The sequence below is a fragment of the Octopus sinensis genome, linkage group LG8, assembly GCF_006345805.1.
Source record: "Octopus sinensis linkage group LG8, ASM634580v1, whole genome shotgun sequence".
Taxonomy (NCBI): Eukaryota; Metazoa; Mollusca; class Cephalopoda; order Octopoda; family Octopodidae; genus Octopus; species Octopus sinensis.
The window spans coordinates 90466436-90483136 of NC_043004.1; the positions used below are offsets into that span (position 1 = coordinate 90466436).

The following is a 16701-nucleotide window of genomic DNA, read 5'->3' on the forward strand; positions in this document are numbered from 1 at the left end:
AACCATGAAACATTTTGGCTTGCTAATTCTTCACATAGACTTCATCCCTTTCAGAGATCATCACAAAACATGACCTGGAGTCATTACTACATAAAATTAAGGTCTATTGCTCCTGTCACAAGTGACATAATTTCTCATGTTGGCACAAGGTAGATGATGATGATAATAATAATCGTTTCTTATATAGGCACTAGACACAAGATGATAACGATGATACTAATCTCTCTATATATAAAGCTGAAGTTGTCTGTGAATGGCAGGTTTGGTAGCCTTCAACTAACACTATCTCTTCCAAGACCCTGCGGTGCAAGTTGACCAAAATTGAGAGTATGATAGCAGAAGGCTTGCTCTTCCTTCCGTAGAAGAAAAAGTTCAAATCGAACCATGTTAACACCAAAAATTATTTATATCAAAAAGGTGCTTTTTTTCTATGAAAATCCTTATTTTTTACGATTTTTTTATTGCTATGTTGCCATTTTTCGGTATATTTCAACCAGAAAAATGTTAAAGAGAATAACAAGCTACATAATGCAAATTTTTTACTTTTCAAAAATTCTAATTCTAAAGGGTCAAAGCAAACCCAAGCAACGCCAGGCAATACTGCTAGTAATAATAATAGTTGCTTCTAATACAAGCACAAAGCTTGAAATTTTCAGAGATGTTTATTGATTACATTGACCACAGTACTTTCTGTTGTTATTCAAGTGGTGAGCTGGCAGAACCATTTCTTCCAGCTCTTTATGTTCTGAATACAAATGCTTCTGAGGTCAACTTTGCCTGCCCTCCTTTCAAGGTCGATAAAATAAAATACTAGTCAAGTACTGGGGTTGATATAATCAACTTGCCCCTTCCTCTTAAAATTATTGGCCTTGTGCCAAAATTTGAAATTATTGTTATTATTAGTTGTAGTATTGTTGAGGTGGCAAGCTGACAGAACTATTAGCACACCAGGTGAAATGTTTTGCAGCATCTGATCTGTCTCTATGTTCTAAGTTCAAATTCCACTGCGGTCAACTTAGCCTTTCATTGTTTTGGAGTTAATAAAATAGATACTACTGGCATTTTGTCAAAATTTGAAAATCATTATTAGTAGTATTAGTATTATCATTCTTGTTGTTAAGACGGTGAACTGGCAGAATTATTAGAACATTGGAAAAAATACCTTGCAGTATTTATTTCTGCTTTTTATGTTCTCTATTCAAAAGCCACTAAGCTTAACTTTGCTTTTCGTCCACTCAGAGTGGATGAAAATAAACTACCAGCCAAGGTTGATGTTATCAACCTCCACCCCCCTCTCTTAAATCAAAAACTATTATTATTGTTGTTATTGTTATAATAAATTGCTAGTGTACGAGATGACCTCTCATGGAGGTGGAGGACACAAGTGTTAGTGTTCAGAGGAAAGTGTAATTGCTTACTTTGACACTAGTCCATGGCTAGCATTTATTTCACTATAAAGCTGGCATTAACCTTGACAGGAACAAGAGCAACAATGGTGATACTACTGTTACTATTACTACTACTACTACATTTACTACTATTAATAATAATATGATAATGTTGATGATGTAATAGTTCAATTGGCCAGGTGTCCATAGTATGTGGCTGAAGTGCTGTTGAGGATTTCTAAATAAATGTAGAACAAACAAGTAGCAGGATATGTGTAATGTGATATGACATAGATAAAACCTTGTTTGGCATTTAGGGAATGTTAATGTTATTGTTGATGGTGGTGGTGGTGGTGGTGGTGTGTTTAAAATTACAATGAACCCGTTTGTCTATCTCAGTTCTTTTGTGAACTTGTTTATACACATGTACACATCATCATCCTTTGGCACACACATACGCAGAAACAGATAAAACCAGCATCATTGTTGTGTAAATTTTTTTTTTATGGTTGAATAATGCCCTTCCTATCACCCGCCACATTCCACCATGATATGTATATATGTATTATAGTACAAAGGGTGTAAGCAAAGCTATGTGTTCAAGAAACTCATTTCAGACCCTCTGTGTATCACTCTACTTGTGAAGACCTGTTGAGGCAAGTGAGAATCAAAATCGAAATTGATCAACATCAATGGAAATTGTAGCTGTGATACCAGTGCCGGTGGCACGTAAGCAAACCATCCGAACATGGCCGTTGCCAGCGCCGCCCCAACAGGCCTCCGTGCCGGTGGCACATAAAAGGAACCATCCGATCGTGGTCGTTGCCAGCCTCGCCTGGCCCCTGTGCCGGTGGCACGTAAAAAGTACCATTCAATTGTGGCCATTGCCAGCCTCATCTGTGTATCACTGGTATCACGGCTACAATTTCCATTGATGTTGATCGATTTCGATTTTGATTCTGATTCTCACTTGCCTCAACAGGTCTTCACAAGTAGCGTTTTGTGTCCCAAGAAGGAAAGGTATGCATAAGTGGACTGGCTACATCCCAGGTAGAGGCCATGGGTTATGGTCTCACTTGTCCTGCCGGGTCTTCTCACGCACAGCATACTTCCATAGGTCTCGGTCTCTAGTCATTTCCTTGGTGAGACCTAAAGTTCGAAGGTCGTTAAAAGCTTTTACTACAACTCTGAGTAAATACTGAAATTTGTATAAAGACCTCATAAAGTAATTCCTCCTTTTCTGTATAAGACAATAGGGTATGATTTGAAGGTGATTTGACTGCTATTTCTAACCAGTTAGACAACTACTTAACTTCCTTAATGGTTCATATGTTATTCTTGCTTAACCCCAAGTGAGCCCAAATTCAGTAGACTTATGGTCAAAATTGTTCCACTTGTGACTATATTGTCTTTTATTCAAACAGTATATTTAAGACTACACCATCTAATGTTAGTTTTTTTTTTTTTCTAAGATGTTAGGTATGAATTGAGGGAGATTTAGCTGCTATGTTTAGCACGTTGAGTGTGTGGAAGTATCTAAATGGTTTGATTTAAATGCTATTCTTGGCATGGTTGTATTACTGAAGACTGTGTTTGCATTCACTTGTCTAACTAAGTTCCAGGCTATAACATCTGTTAATTCTCTACCTTCAAACCATTCTTTAATTGTTGCAGCAGGAAAACAAATTTTATATTTCTCTTCATGTCAAAACACAGCAGACATTGCAAGTGAGTGATGTCAACTGTTTAGTATAACTGACCAAGAACTAAACATTATTGCTTGTCGTCTTGAAAGGTCATTTCAAACTATGTCTGCTGGCATATTGATGTTTCAGGAGAATTATAACAATCCTCAACTATGACATTAGCCGATAAAATACATTTTTATGATCTTACTCTATTTCTCTCTCTCTCTCTCTCTCTCTCTCTCTCTCGCCTTCTTCTCCATTGATTTAAAAGTCCAGTTGAAAACGGTAACAAAGGATCTATTGCACTCTAAATACTACAGCATTTCAAGCATTACAAGCTAGATAGACTAACTGGGAAAGTGAAACGTTCTCCATAATTATTTTACAGAAACCAAAACTATTCACTCAATGTCAACTGCAATCCTCCTCTACCCCACCTCCAACTAGAAGCTATCCATCCACTCACTCACTCACCAAAGTGTTTATTTATCCCAATACTTAGCCATTAAACAATGGGCTGTTAAAGCCATTAAATCTAAACACCATTGGATCTTGCAACCCTATTATTCAATCATTTCCTCACCATTTTGCCCCAAAATAAAGACCATTTTATTATTACAAATACCAAAGCAATTTGAAACTACAAATTGGTGAGAATTCCGTCTAAAAGATTTCATAATTATTCTACAAAAACAAACAATATTCATATGATATGGTTTTTCGAAAGTTCTCTCTCTCTCATATATATTACTCTTTTACTCTCTTTTACTTGTTTCAGTCATTTGACTGCGGCCATGCTGGAGCACCGCCTTTAGTCGAACAAATTGACCTCGGGACTTACTTTTGTAAGCCCAGTACTTATTCTATCGGTCTCTTTTGCCGAACCGCTAAGTGACGGAGACGTAAACACACCTACATCGGTTGTCAAGCAATGCTAGGGGGACAAACACAAACACACACACATATATATATATATATATACATATATACGACAGGCTTCTTTCAGTTTCCGTCTACCAAATCCACTCACAAGGCATTGGTCGGCCTGGGGCTATAGCAGAAGACACTTGCCCAAGATGCCACGCAGTGGGAGTGAACCCGGAACCATGTGGTTGTTTAGCAAGCTACTTAGCACACAGCCACTCCTGCGCCTCAAGGTGGTGCCCCGGCATGGCTGCAGTCTAATGAATGAAACAAGTAAAATATAAAAGATATATATATATATCTTTTATCTTTTACTTGTTTCATTCATGAGACTGCAGCCATGCTAGGGCACCACCTTGAACATTTTTTAGTCAAATGAATAATTAACTTCAGTATATATAGATATATATATACATATATTTATAGATATACATATATATATATATATATAATATATATATATATATTATTTTCCAAAATGGAGGCAAACACCTTTCTTTATGTGATCGGCTTGAAAAATTAATACACCAGGATATTTTCCTACTTTTCTTAACATGAAACTAATGGCAGCCTTAATTCACAAATAAAGAAATATCTACCAATGCAGTGTTAAGTACTCATTTTCATTATTCAACATCTACATATATATATATATACACACACACATAACACATAATAAACTATATATCACATCTCGTTTCATTATTTTTGTAGCCAACTCACATTGCTGATTTCACTGATGTAGAATCTATCCAGACATTATCTGCCACTTCTGATGACAAAGGTGTATTACAGCTGAAGATAGCCGGTGCTACAGAACCTTTGACTTTAACCTGTGTGTCTGTGAGTGGCGCTGAAGACATGGCAGATCTTATTGATGGTTATTGTCGTTTGGTCAACAACACACACGGTTCTTTGTGGAAACGAAAAGGTAAGCCAAACATTGTTTCATTGAAGTATTTAAATTTTAAATAATTTATTGTAGTTTTTACAAAACATTCTATTATGGATTAACTACTCAATATCTTACGGATTAACTGCTCAATAACTTATGGATTAACTGCTCAATAACTTATTAACTGCTCAGTAACTTATGGATTAACTACTAAGATTTTGATGTAAATGATATTGAACATTCAACCATCACATCCATTTTTCCATTCTAGCATGGATTGGCTAGCTCTCATTGTATTTCTATACTCATCATGGTTCCTTGTGATCTGGTACACACACAGTAACAGAGTCTTACTGGCCAATACTGCTTCTGTCAATATCTTAGATTTTACAGCTCAACACCCTTCTTAATACCAATGCCATTACAATGTCGACTGGATGTAGTTTATTTTGGCATATTACAAACACTGATTAAAGACATCAGACCAACCTTTACTGATTGAGCTCTAACCATAATTCTATTGCTTATCTGATCACCAAGTCACTGATTAGTCTTCTAAAGAGCCTTTACTATTCCATTTTTTTGGATTAATTACTATAATTTAATTCATGTGGCTATTTCTCATTCTGGATATGAATCTAGTGTTAGACATCTTGCTATGTTGGGGACTAACAAATAAAATGACTTAGCCTAGTGGTAGTAAGGCAATGTTAAAAGTAAAACTAGCAACAATATATATATATATATATATATATATATTATTATTATTATAGTAACATCAGTGACATAGTCTGATATCATTTTTGTGAGATACTACTTGTAGACACAAGGTTTCCTTATTTGTCCCCAAATACTTGTGCAGAAGAATAGGGCTATGAAATCTCATGTTAGTATGATGGGTAGTCTGGAAAATAGTGATGAATAAAGCTTTAAAACTAGAAATTTGTGAAGAAAATGAAAGAAACTGTTAGTTATTTACCTTTGCATAAAAACGAGACCGTTTTTCTCTGATTATTTTTAAGCAGACTGGGTTTTCTGGCAACGATACTAGTAATATGCATAATGCTATAAAATTGAATCTCTGTGTGTATTTCAAAAGTTAAAAACGAAGGATTGTGAGTGAAGAAAAGAGGAAGCATATAGGGCAGTGGAAGGTATGAGAAGAGCCTAAATATGATTAGATAGAAGTTGGAGGAAATATTCCATAGGTTGCTCTGGAGAGGTAAAGAAGAGGCGCTACATCTACTGAGAAAGAATGTATTGGGTGATGCCATAAATGATGCAGTTTTTTCAATTGCATGAACTAAAAGTTGGAGGAGGATGGGATAAACTACCTGCATCAACTTGTTATAAAAGCAGGTGGTAATTTTATCGTGTCCTTATCCTTATTGCAAATTTTAAAGAGTGCCATTTGATTTTAAGTTATTTTTTTCAAAACTATAATGGAAGTGACAAAGGACCATATTCGGCATATTTAGTTGTATGAGTTCAATAAAGGCAACAATGTAACGAAAAGTGCTAGGAATATTAATGCAGTATATGGGGATCGGACAATAAGCGTAAGCCAGTGTCAAAGGTGATTCCAGAAATTCTGAGCCAGAAACTACAGCCTAGGAGATGAGCCTCGTCCTGGAAGATCTATAGAGCTTGACGAGGAGGTCCTGCAAACCCTGGTGGAACAAAATCCCACCGTAACTGTTGAGGAACTAGCAGAGAAGTTTGAATTTGGTCATTCAACCTATCATTCAAGTCAGCACTAGAAGAAAAACAAACCATTTTTAGTTTCAAGACGAAAGGTGTTCTTCCACCAGACTAATGCTTGGCCACATACAGTGAGGATGACATTACAAAGGCTGGAGTTTTTTTGAATGGGAAACCATACCCCAACCACCATATTCACAAGACATCACCCCATCTGATTATTGTTTATTTTGTAGTCTTCAAAATCATTTGGATGGAAAAAATATGAATTCTGTAGACAAGGTCAGAACAGTACTGGAGGAGTATTTTTTGTTATGGACAAGTGAATTTTTGGAAGAGGGGCCTTGCAAGTCTACCAGATAGATGGGAGAGCTTTGTAGAAAATGAGGGAGAGTATATTTTAGATTAAAAAAAGAACTATCTTAATTTTGAAAAATAAAAGAAGTATTAAAAAACTGCATTATTCATGGGATGACCCGATATTTCATCGAACAGGATAGGTGATTGATAGATACTGCTACTAGGATATACAACAGAGCAGAAAACACTTACCACATGACTAAATACAAAGTGCAGTCAACATATCATGTGACTAACAGCATAAGAAGACACCATGTTAGTCTACAACTGATGAGTTTAGTCATAGATGTAATTTTAATCTATTAACTCTATATTTTTTTTAAGTGATATGAATGTTAAAGTTTTGATGACTAATGACAACATGTAACTCATTTTATTTGAAATTGCATAGAAGACAATAAAAGCAGTAATATACATGTATATACACACCTGCATATATATGCGCACAATATCATGTGTGTATACTCACAGCATATTAAACTGCTCCTGACTTTTTATTCCCCTTGCACAGCAACTACTATCTTTACCTCGGTCTTTCTGAGTGAAGAGTCTTTCCTTTCAAAGAAAATACATTCCCAAAAATTGTGGCTTAGATACCAGATCGTGTTATTTTTTATTTAATGTTTAGACAGTGGTAGCAAAGGTTTTGGACTGTAAATTTGAGCCTTAGGTACTAAGCCACTAAGCTATACATTTAATTCTACATTGCTTTATCCCACCAAGTTATCAGGGACAAGTATGAAATCATTTAGGGATATCAATAAAGATAGATTGGTATGTCCTGGGGGAGCATTATCTCTCTTCAGCATAATTCTGTGGAACTGGAGCTAAACAAATATTCTTTTCAGCTCTTTTGGCAGTTTGGAGATTTTGTCATTGGTTGAGAGTTCAAATCTACTGTGGATCTCTTCATTGTTTGTGCAGAACTTTTAATACACTCCATTCAGTTCACTATAATGTATGATCAATAGACTGGTGTCCTATCCAGAGGCTGGACTTGTCAGTGTCTAACCTCTGTAATCCAAGTAAATTTATTTGATGTGGTTTAATCTTCATTATCCCTCCTCAATTGAGCATAATTTTTTCTCTTGTTGATCCAGTGGAGCTTAGGCACAGATGTAGTTAAGCAAACAGCTAGGTGTGATCCACAAACCTATTATTCCAATACCATGCCTCACCCAGTGGAGGACCAACTGTATACTTCAGCAATCAATAGTTTGTGTAAGATTCAGTGTGGTAGTCTGAATTTATTGTATTTTCATTACTGTCCAGTCTGATTCTGTATGTTAGTAGATTCTGATGGTGACCACAGTGAAAGTAGGCTATGTGGTCTTGATCAGGGTACAGCAGTTGTTGATTTACTTCATCAGTGTTTGCGTTTAATGGCATCATTGATGATGATGACCGTTCATTGGAAGAGACAGTGCTTTTAGGATGGTATGTAGTTGTTTTCTAGTGTGTTGTACATGTGTATAAACTCAGTGGGAGTGATTGTGGTGTCTGGATGATGTTATAGGAGAGTTGTGGGATTTAGGAGATGTCCACTGGAAGGGAGGGGACCATAGTTTTATGATGGTGATATATGTGTGTGTGTCTGTGTGTATGTATATATACATAGATAGATATTTGGAGTGTATGACAGTGTTGTTAGGATGGTCTTAGTATACTGTTCAGCTGTATTATAAATATGTATAGAGGAATGGCAGTTTTAGGAAAGTGTTAAAGATGTGTCTGGGGTGTTTGAGGATGATTAAGTTGGCAATTGGAGGTTCTCTGTGACTTGGAGCTTGTGGTAATAAAATGTGACACTCTTGGGTTTTCACTAAACGATGCAGTCATCTTAAAGGTTGTGCTTAAAGTTGAGAAAGGTTATTTTAAATGTGAATATTGAGTGTATGTATTTGTGTGTGTTCTCACAGAAGTTGTCTGTATTGTGAAGTGATCCAGTGTAATTAAGGTTCGGTCTATAAAGTTTTGTTGTGTTCTCACAGAAGTTGTCTGTATTGTGAAGTGATCCAGTGTAATTAAGGTTCGGTCTATAAAGTTTTGTTGTGTTACAATAGGAAGTAGCAGTTTGCAAAGTGGCCTTCCTGTTACTACTTCAGTCGCATTCAATAGTCATCTGTCTTATACTCTGGAATTATTTGTTGTTGTTTAGTTCATGGCGAAATGTCCTCTTTCACCATCAAAAATGTTTTACCATTCTTTGTAACGCTGTTCAGTTGTTAATCATCATCATCACCATCATGAAAAGAAAACCAAGATCAAATTTGTTATTTTTCGCAAGTAAAAAATGTTTTGCTTTTTTTGTTCAAATGTCTTTTTTTTTTCTTTAGATAAATATTTTCTACTTTTTTTTGTCAATTTCAATTCTTTTGTGTTTCAATTTAAATATTTTAGTTAAGTTTCTTTTAATTTTTCTTTTTTATTCTTTTTTCTTTTTTTTTTTTTTTTTCAATTTTTCTCCCCTCCGTTTCCTCTTTGAAGCCAACAATTTCAGATGTTCATCTGCCTCCGAAAGTGAAGGTTTGTAAACCGTTATTAATTTCAACTTGAGTGTTATTAATTCCTTTTTGTAGTCACAAGGTCACAAGCTTGCAGGAGAGCAGACATTTCTTTCTCTTTTTCTTTTGTTTTTGGTTGGTGGGTAGAGTGTAGCAGTGTAGTTTGATTGTATTAACCCCACTATAAAACTGGTATCTGGATCTTTATATTAATCTTGTGCGACAACAGGCAAAGACAACCGGCATTCTGTCGTTTGTGTCATTCAGGGGACCTATCTAGAATTTAAAGTCAAATATTGTTCAATGATTTATTAAATGACAATTTCTATGTCTCTCTCTACGTTTTGTAAAATAACAAACACAAAATGGTTAAATAAGCCAACCTTGAAACCATGAAATATCTGCTCCCCCAAATATTCTAGCTAATTTTTGTAGCAGCTTTATATGACTTCTATGAATGTTCTACAAAACCACATAAATCATAAAAGTAGTTTATATTATATCCACTTATTTGAACTTCAATCTAATCTCTCAGAGTAAATTCTATATCTTTCTTTATTGTTGTTTTTTTTTTTATAAGACTAACACAAGTCTCTATGGGAATTTATATTCAGTTCCTCAGTTTGGTCACTATTACAGTCAAATTATCTTCAGCTAGCTCCCTGTTATTTTTATTACAGAGTCAATATGGGCCACTGAGATAATTTGTATATTCTTAACTCAAATTGGTCTATATGGTAACCAAATGTATTTTCATTTGACCACTGATCAAATCTACCCTCATTCAGCTTCTATCCAAAAGTACCTTTACTGAATTCCTGACCAAATGTTCCTTCAGGTTAACAATAAAGCTTAAAACCTTTGATGGTATTGTTTTTCTACCTTGACACAGGGTTACAGGCTTTGGCAGGAGTTGACAGGGTTACAGCCAATTATATCAATCCTAGTATTTGACCGGTACTTTTTCTCAACTTTGGAAGGATAACAAAAAAGCATTGGACTTTGATTGGATTTGAACTCAGAATGTAAATTATTCTATCTAGCACCATTCTACGACACCACTCTTGTATTCCTAATAATAACAATGAGGAAGATGATATGGTTTCTTATCAAAACACCAGGTTACCTGTTGAGCAGAAAGGAGAATGAGTGTGACAAAGCAGATTGCACTGCTCTTTCTCTCCTTTTAATTATCTTATTCCTCCCATCCACAGTTTGAAAGCTTAGTTTGAATGTCAACAGCATTTGAACTCAAACTCTTGATGGTGGCAGCATGTGTTGAAAGATAGCCAAAATAATTTGCAGTAGTGTCATATAATTTTCTCTTTATTTTCTGAGTTCTAATCATGTGAGTCAACTTTTAGTATTTATTTTCTCAACTTTAGAAAGATTAACCCTTTCGTTACTGTATTCATTTTGAGATGTTCTGTGTTTCTTTCAATTACTTTAAATATAACAAAGAATTTAGTAAAATAACTTAGTTATCATTCAGCTAGTGTTAGGAACATAAATTGTGACTAAGATTTGGTGGAAGATTTTAATTCCAAACTTATGAAAATAAGACATTTGTACTCAGAGCTAGAGCCGGTTTCAGCCGGTTTGGTAATGAAAGGGTTAAATCTAGTCAAGTACTGGAGCCTATGTAATTAACTATAACCTTCCTCAAACAGCTGTGTCCATGGGCTTATGGGGGGGGGGATGTAAAAAACAAAAAATCTTCACAGGGAGACTGTCCATAAAGTTTGCATGCATTTTTAGACTATTAAGACTTATATGACTGATGTCCAGCCTAGATATCTGCAGAAAAGAATCGGGGTCTCCCATACCTATTATTCTACTCATTCAGGCAATGATATGATGAGGTTGATGATGATGATGATGTTTGTGATAGTATATTAAAACCACTCCATTTCAGCTCAAAGATGGGTTTAGTTTACTAAGTCTGTTCTTTAGTATATTACCAGTATTTAGCAGTAAGCATCTTATTACTACTCTACTTCAACACATACAATATTTCTGGCTAATGCATTATATTTATTTATTTTACAGCCGATACTATACCACGAACATCTCGTTCTAGGTAAGCATTATTTGAATTTAACTTAAAATTTGATCTGAATATTAAGCTAAAATTTACCTGCAATTTAACATGGCTTAAATATTCAATTATCATTTTTCTTTGTTCGTTTCCTTAACCTCAGCACATGTGTATATTTGATAAAGTAGTTTGATTTTAGCATCCCTTTCTAACATGTGGCTTTACTCACAGTAACAGCCCTTAATGTAATAATGTATTTTTTAAATTTTATACTTTGTATTAATTTTTTTACCTTAATTGGTTTTACACACTGGCTGCTTGATAAAATCTTATATAGATTTTATCCTTATATTTAATTGATATATATTGTAATTTCAAGCACCCACTACACTCTGGGCAGTTGGCGTTAGGAAGGGCATCCAGCTGTAGAAACACTGCCAGATCAGACTGGAGTCTGGTGCAGCCTCCTGGCTTCCCAGACCCCAGTTGAACTGTCCAACCTGTGCTAGTATGGAAAGCGGACATTAAACAATGATGATGATATATATATATTGTAGAATACTGGATCACTCACGTCGTGAGTTCAGTTCTTTGATACTTCAGTTTGCTAAGACTGGAAGGGGACCTCACACTGGAGACTTGGCCTTCAATGCTTGCAACAGAATAGACTCTGATAAGGATAACACTGGAGCCATGGCAGGATTTGAACTTTGAAACTAAAAGATTGGAATATAAGATGTCCAATCCAACATTCTTACCGTTCTGCCATTCCATCATCTTGGATTGGCACTTTTTTTTTTTCTTTTTAACCTGGAAAGATGAAATTTAAAGCTGATTTTCATGGGATTTGAACTCAGAATGCAAAGAATTTAAATAAATTATGCAAAGCCTTCTTTCTTACACTTGAACAACTCTACCAATTCACTGTTTATAACATCAGTTATAACCAGACTTTATATCCAGCCCTATTCATGCTGACAGTCAGAACCCTGCCAACGTAACATTTTCTCTCACTCTCACATCTTTGTGTGTTGTATGTATGTGTGCCTTATGTGTTTGTGTACATAACCTCAATTTTCAACTATGTCTTGTTTACCTATTTATATATTCATATATAAAGACTTCCATATGTCCTCATAAATATGTCCCATTATTAAATTTATTTTGACTGTTTCGCCTGACACCTTATTCAACCTGGTTGAGTAAGCTACCAAGTGAAACTTTAAAATCCCAGTCAAAATAAATTTTATTATTTAACTATACTTTCGGTGTTGAGTCTCCACCATCAGTCACTGTTCTGTTGTTGTTCTTAAACTTGCTTCTAAAATAATAGACATAAATTCAAAATATTTATGAATATGTTCACTTATTTATATGAATTCTCATTTCTATATAAAAACTTCTGACCATCTCTCTCTCTCTCTCTTTCTTTCATATTTCAGTATTCAACAATCATCAGGTAGTAACTACAGTAGAAGCAATGACCCTCTCACTCCTACAGAGCGTATGTACAACTTTGTGTATTACTCTATAGTAGTGTGTGTGTGTTTGTGTGTGTGTATTGGTAGTATTTCACTCCAAACTTGTCTGACTGATCATAAGTAAGGGTCAGTAAAAATTTCATTGTATAACAAACAGTACAGTTGAAGCAACAAGAGTGCGGAGATGGAAATGTACTGAGTTATTGTATTGTATACCTGACTTATGTTATGGATGGTGGTACATCTATGTTCAGAAGGTAGAATGTAGTTGATAACAAGGGAGTGTTGTGGTTCGTGGTGGAGGTACTACTGCAGCTGATGTGAATGGTAGTGGTGATAGAAGTATTGCTGCTAATGGTATGGGTGATGCTATAGTTGATGATATTTGTAGTATGGTTGGTGATGATGATGGTAGTGGTACTCTGCATCTTATCTTTGATTCATCAATTGTGCTATCGCTGAGAGCTCCACAAGACAATGACTTTGAAACATCTACCTTGACGGTAACTCCAACTCGTATATATCACATAACTGACACTGACTCCAATTGAGAACTCATACAATGACTCTACTAGTACTGACCTCCTACGACAACTGACTTTCTGACTTTATAATGGCTGGTTCATACCACTTTGTCACATGGGAAGGGGGTGTACCGTTTTCACTACAACATCTCCCCTTTTAGTTTTTTTTTCTTTTGGAAACAAATAATTTTATTCACTCCTCCTCCCTTTCTAGTGCTTTTTTACTTTATTTTTTTTTTTTTGGGGTGTCTATTTGTAAGAACTCTGTGTTCTTCCTTTTTCTTCAACTTGTACATCTGAGTTCAACCACCTGTAACAGTGTTAGTACCTGGAATGTGTTATATAGCCATTCCATTGGTTCTTCCAATCTGTCTGGTTCATTTTCTATGAATCTCTTCTTCAATTGGTTTCTATGTCATTTTTCAATATATTTTCTGCTTTTAATTCCATACATCATTTTTTCTATGAACTTTGTAATTTTGCCTTCTTCCCAGTAGTTTTCCTTTTTTATATAACCTCATGTACTGTTTTCCTTTTTTATATAACCTCATGTAATTTTGAAAAACTTTGGATTGTTTTTCCTGATACTTTTTCTTAACACACCAGGTAAAAACTGATTTCATCTTCCTCGCGAACATCAGTTCTGCTGGTGGGGAACCCTGCTGGTGTATTGGGGTTCGGTGTCACCCTGTATACCCTTAGTTGTTGCAGAGCGACTTTAATGCTTCTTTTCTTGCTTTTCTCAAAGCTCTTTTAAAAGTGTCTACAAAACACTCTGACTGTCCATTTGATCTGGGATGGTAAGGCACTACTGCTTTATGTTCTACCATGAACATTTTCAGGATTTCTAAAATTCACTGGATGCAAATTGTGTTCCGTTGTCAGATACAATCATGTCTGGGATGCTAAATCTAGCGAATAATTCATGTAAAAAAAATTATCATTGTTGGAGGTTGGTCTTTTGCACTAAACAATAACTGGCTATTTTGTAAAACTGTCAACTACTACTAAGTAGTCGTAACCATTTAACTGACTTTCAAAATTGATGTGTAGTCTTGTCCATGGACTTTTTACTTCTAGCCAAGGCTTCCATTTTTGGGTAGACAATTTCGCTGTCAGAGCACATCCTCTGCAGCCTTTTACTACGTTTTCAACTTCCTTGTCCATCTTTGGATAATACACATAACTGCACATAAGTGCTTTCATCCTTGCGATCCCCAAATGTCCAATATGGAATTCTTTCAACATTCTTTTTTGTATAGTCTCGGGTATCATTACCATTCCACCAAACATCAGTACACTGTCACATGTTGAATATATATTTATATCTTGTTGCTTTTTCTTACCAAACATTTTTATTTTCTTTTGTTTCATTAATGAACTTGTCTTTTGACACATGTTGCTTTATCTCTCCAGAGTTATCGGTAACTCTTGTACAATGTTCCACACTATATGCTTAATTTCCCTGTTGGCTCTTAGGGCTGTTTTACTATGTCCTCAAATGGTTCGCCATTTCTGGGTATTAACCTGGATTGGCTGTCAGCATGTCCTAGCTTTTTCAAAGGTAAATATTCCATTGCATAGTCATAGTATGGTGCCCCATTGCTGCAACCTGTTTGTACTGGGATTCCTTTCTTGGAACTATAAACCAATAGCAACAGGTGATGGTTTGTTTGTAGTCTAAACTGTCTATCTATAAACCTGTGGAAATTATTTATGCCAAATATAATTACCAATGCCACTTTTTCAATTTGGCTATAATTTTTTTCTGCACCCTTGATATGGAAGCTATGGCCTTTTGGCTGCCATCTTCACATTTACATAGGAGTACGGCACCTACCCTGTACTCACTAACATCTGTTGCCAGTATCATTTCAAACTTCGGCTCAAGGTGTGGAAGCAACATGCTTTTTAGTTCCTCAAATGCCTTCTGGCATTTTTCTGACCAAAACCATTTGGCATCCTTTTTTAACAGCTCGTTTAGTGGAGCCCTTGTTTTATGTATGTTCATAATATATTCTTGATACTAGTTTACCAAGCCTAAAATTTTTTATAATAATTTGATGTTCATTGGAGGAAGCATATTCCCTATTGCCATCACCTTTGAAGGGTCTGGCCTTTTTGTCAATTATTTAATCCAAATATTTGATTTTTTTCATCAAAAATTCATACTTCTATTAGTCTAAACCCATATTCATTTATTTTCCCAAGCAATTTTTTAATATGTTCAAAGTGTTACTCCACTGTCTCGCTCTTTATCAAAATATCATCGAGATAAGCGATAGCGAAATCACAATCACTTATTGGATGGAATATGGCAGGTGCCACTTTTTACTCCAAAAGAAAGCCGCTTGAATTTATACAATCCACAGTGTGTGCAATCTTTCTTCTCCCGAGAGGCCTAACTTCAAGAAAATTTTACCTCCATTTAGTTTTGAGAACAGTTCTTCTGGGCTTGGTAATGGGCAGTTGTGTTCAAGTAAAGTTATTTAATCCAGTTGAAAGGTCTGCACACATTCTTAGTTTTTTTTTTGGGGGGGGGGGGGGGTTTCCCTTACATACACCATCAGAGCTGCCCAATCTGAATGTTTGACTTTTTCAATTATAGCTAGACTTTCTAGTCATTTTAGCTCTTTATTGATCTGGTCCAATGCTGCAAATGGCACATTCCATTTGGGCCTAAAAACAGGTGTTGCTCTTACTTTTACTATGATCCTCACTTTTGTTTTAATACAACACATTTATCCTTCCCAAAAAAAAAACATTTGGAAACAATTTTTACATTTTTGTCTCAGTTGTTCGATGTCCTTCAAACTTTTAATTGTGCTGACTACGTTTTCACAGAGAACACTAAAGGGGGTGTCCCACATTTTAAATAGCACCATATCTCCTGATGTATGTCTTGTTTTTTTGTAAAACACTTTATCTGTCTTCCAACTCTATCACACTGGTTTTATCTGTAAACAGTCTCAGCATTGGATTTCTTCTGTGTTCCGAACGTGGCCGTTGCCAGCGCCGCCTTGGCTGGCTTCCGTGCCGATGGCACGTTAAAAGCTCCAACCGATCGTGGCCGATGCTGGACCCCCCCTGGCACCTGTGCAGGTGGTACGTAAAAAGCACCCACTACACTCGCAGAGTGGTTGGCGTTAGGAAGGGCATCCAGCTGTAGAAACTCTGCCAGATCAGACTGGAGCCTGG

General features: G+C 35.7%; 1 protein-coding gene across 7 annotated transcripts in view; it reads left to right on the forward strand.

Annotated features, from left to right (window-relative positions):
* The window catches only part of LOC115215232 (focal adhesion kinase 1), a 234954-nt gene that overhangs the window by 146070 nt on the left and 72183 nt on the right, over nt 1–16701 (forward strand). For all 7 annotated transcript variants that reach the window (XM_036505581.1, XM_036505579.1, XM_036505583.1 and 4 more), the window contains exons 9-12: nt 4715–4931; nt 9444–9482; nt 11510–11540; nt 12941–13002. In XM_036505581.1, the coding sequence (XP_036361474.1) occupies nt 4715–4931; nt 9444–9482; nt 11510–11540; nt 12941–13002 (349 nt within the window). The remainder of the gene's footprint in view (nt 1–4714; nt 4932–9443; nt 9483–11509; nt 11541–12940; nt 13003–16701) is intronic.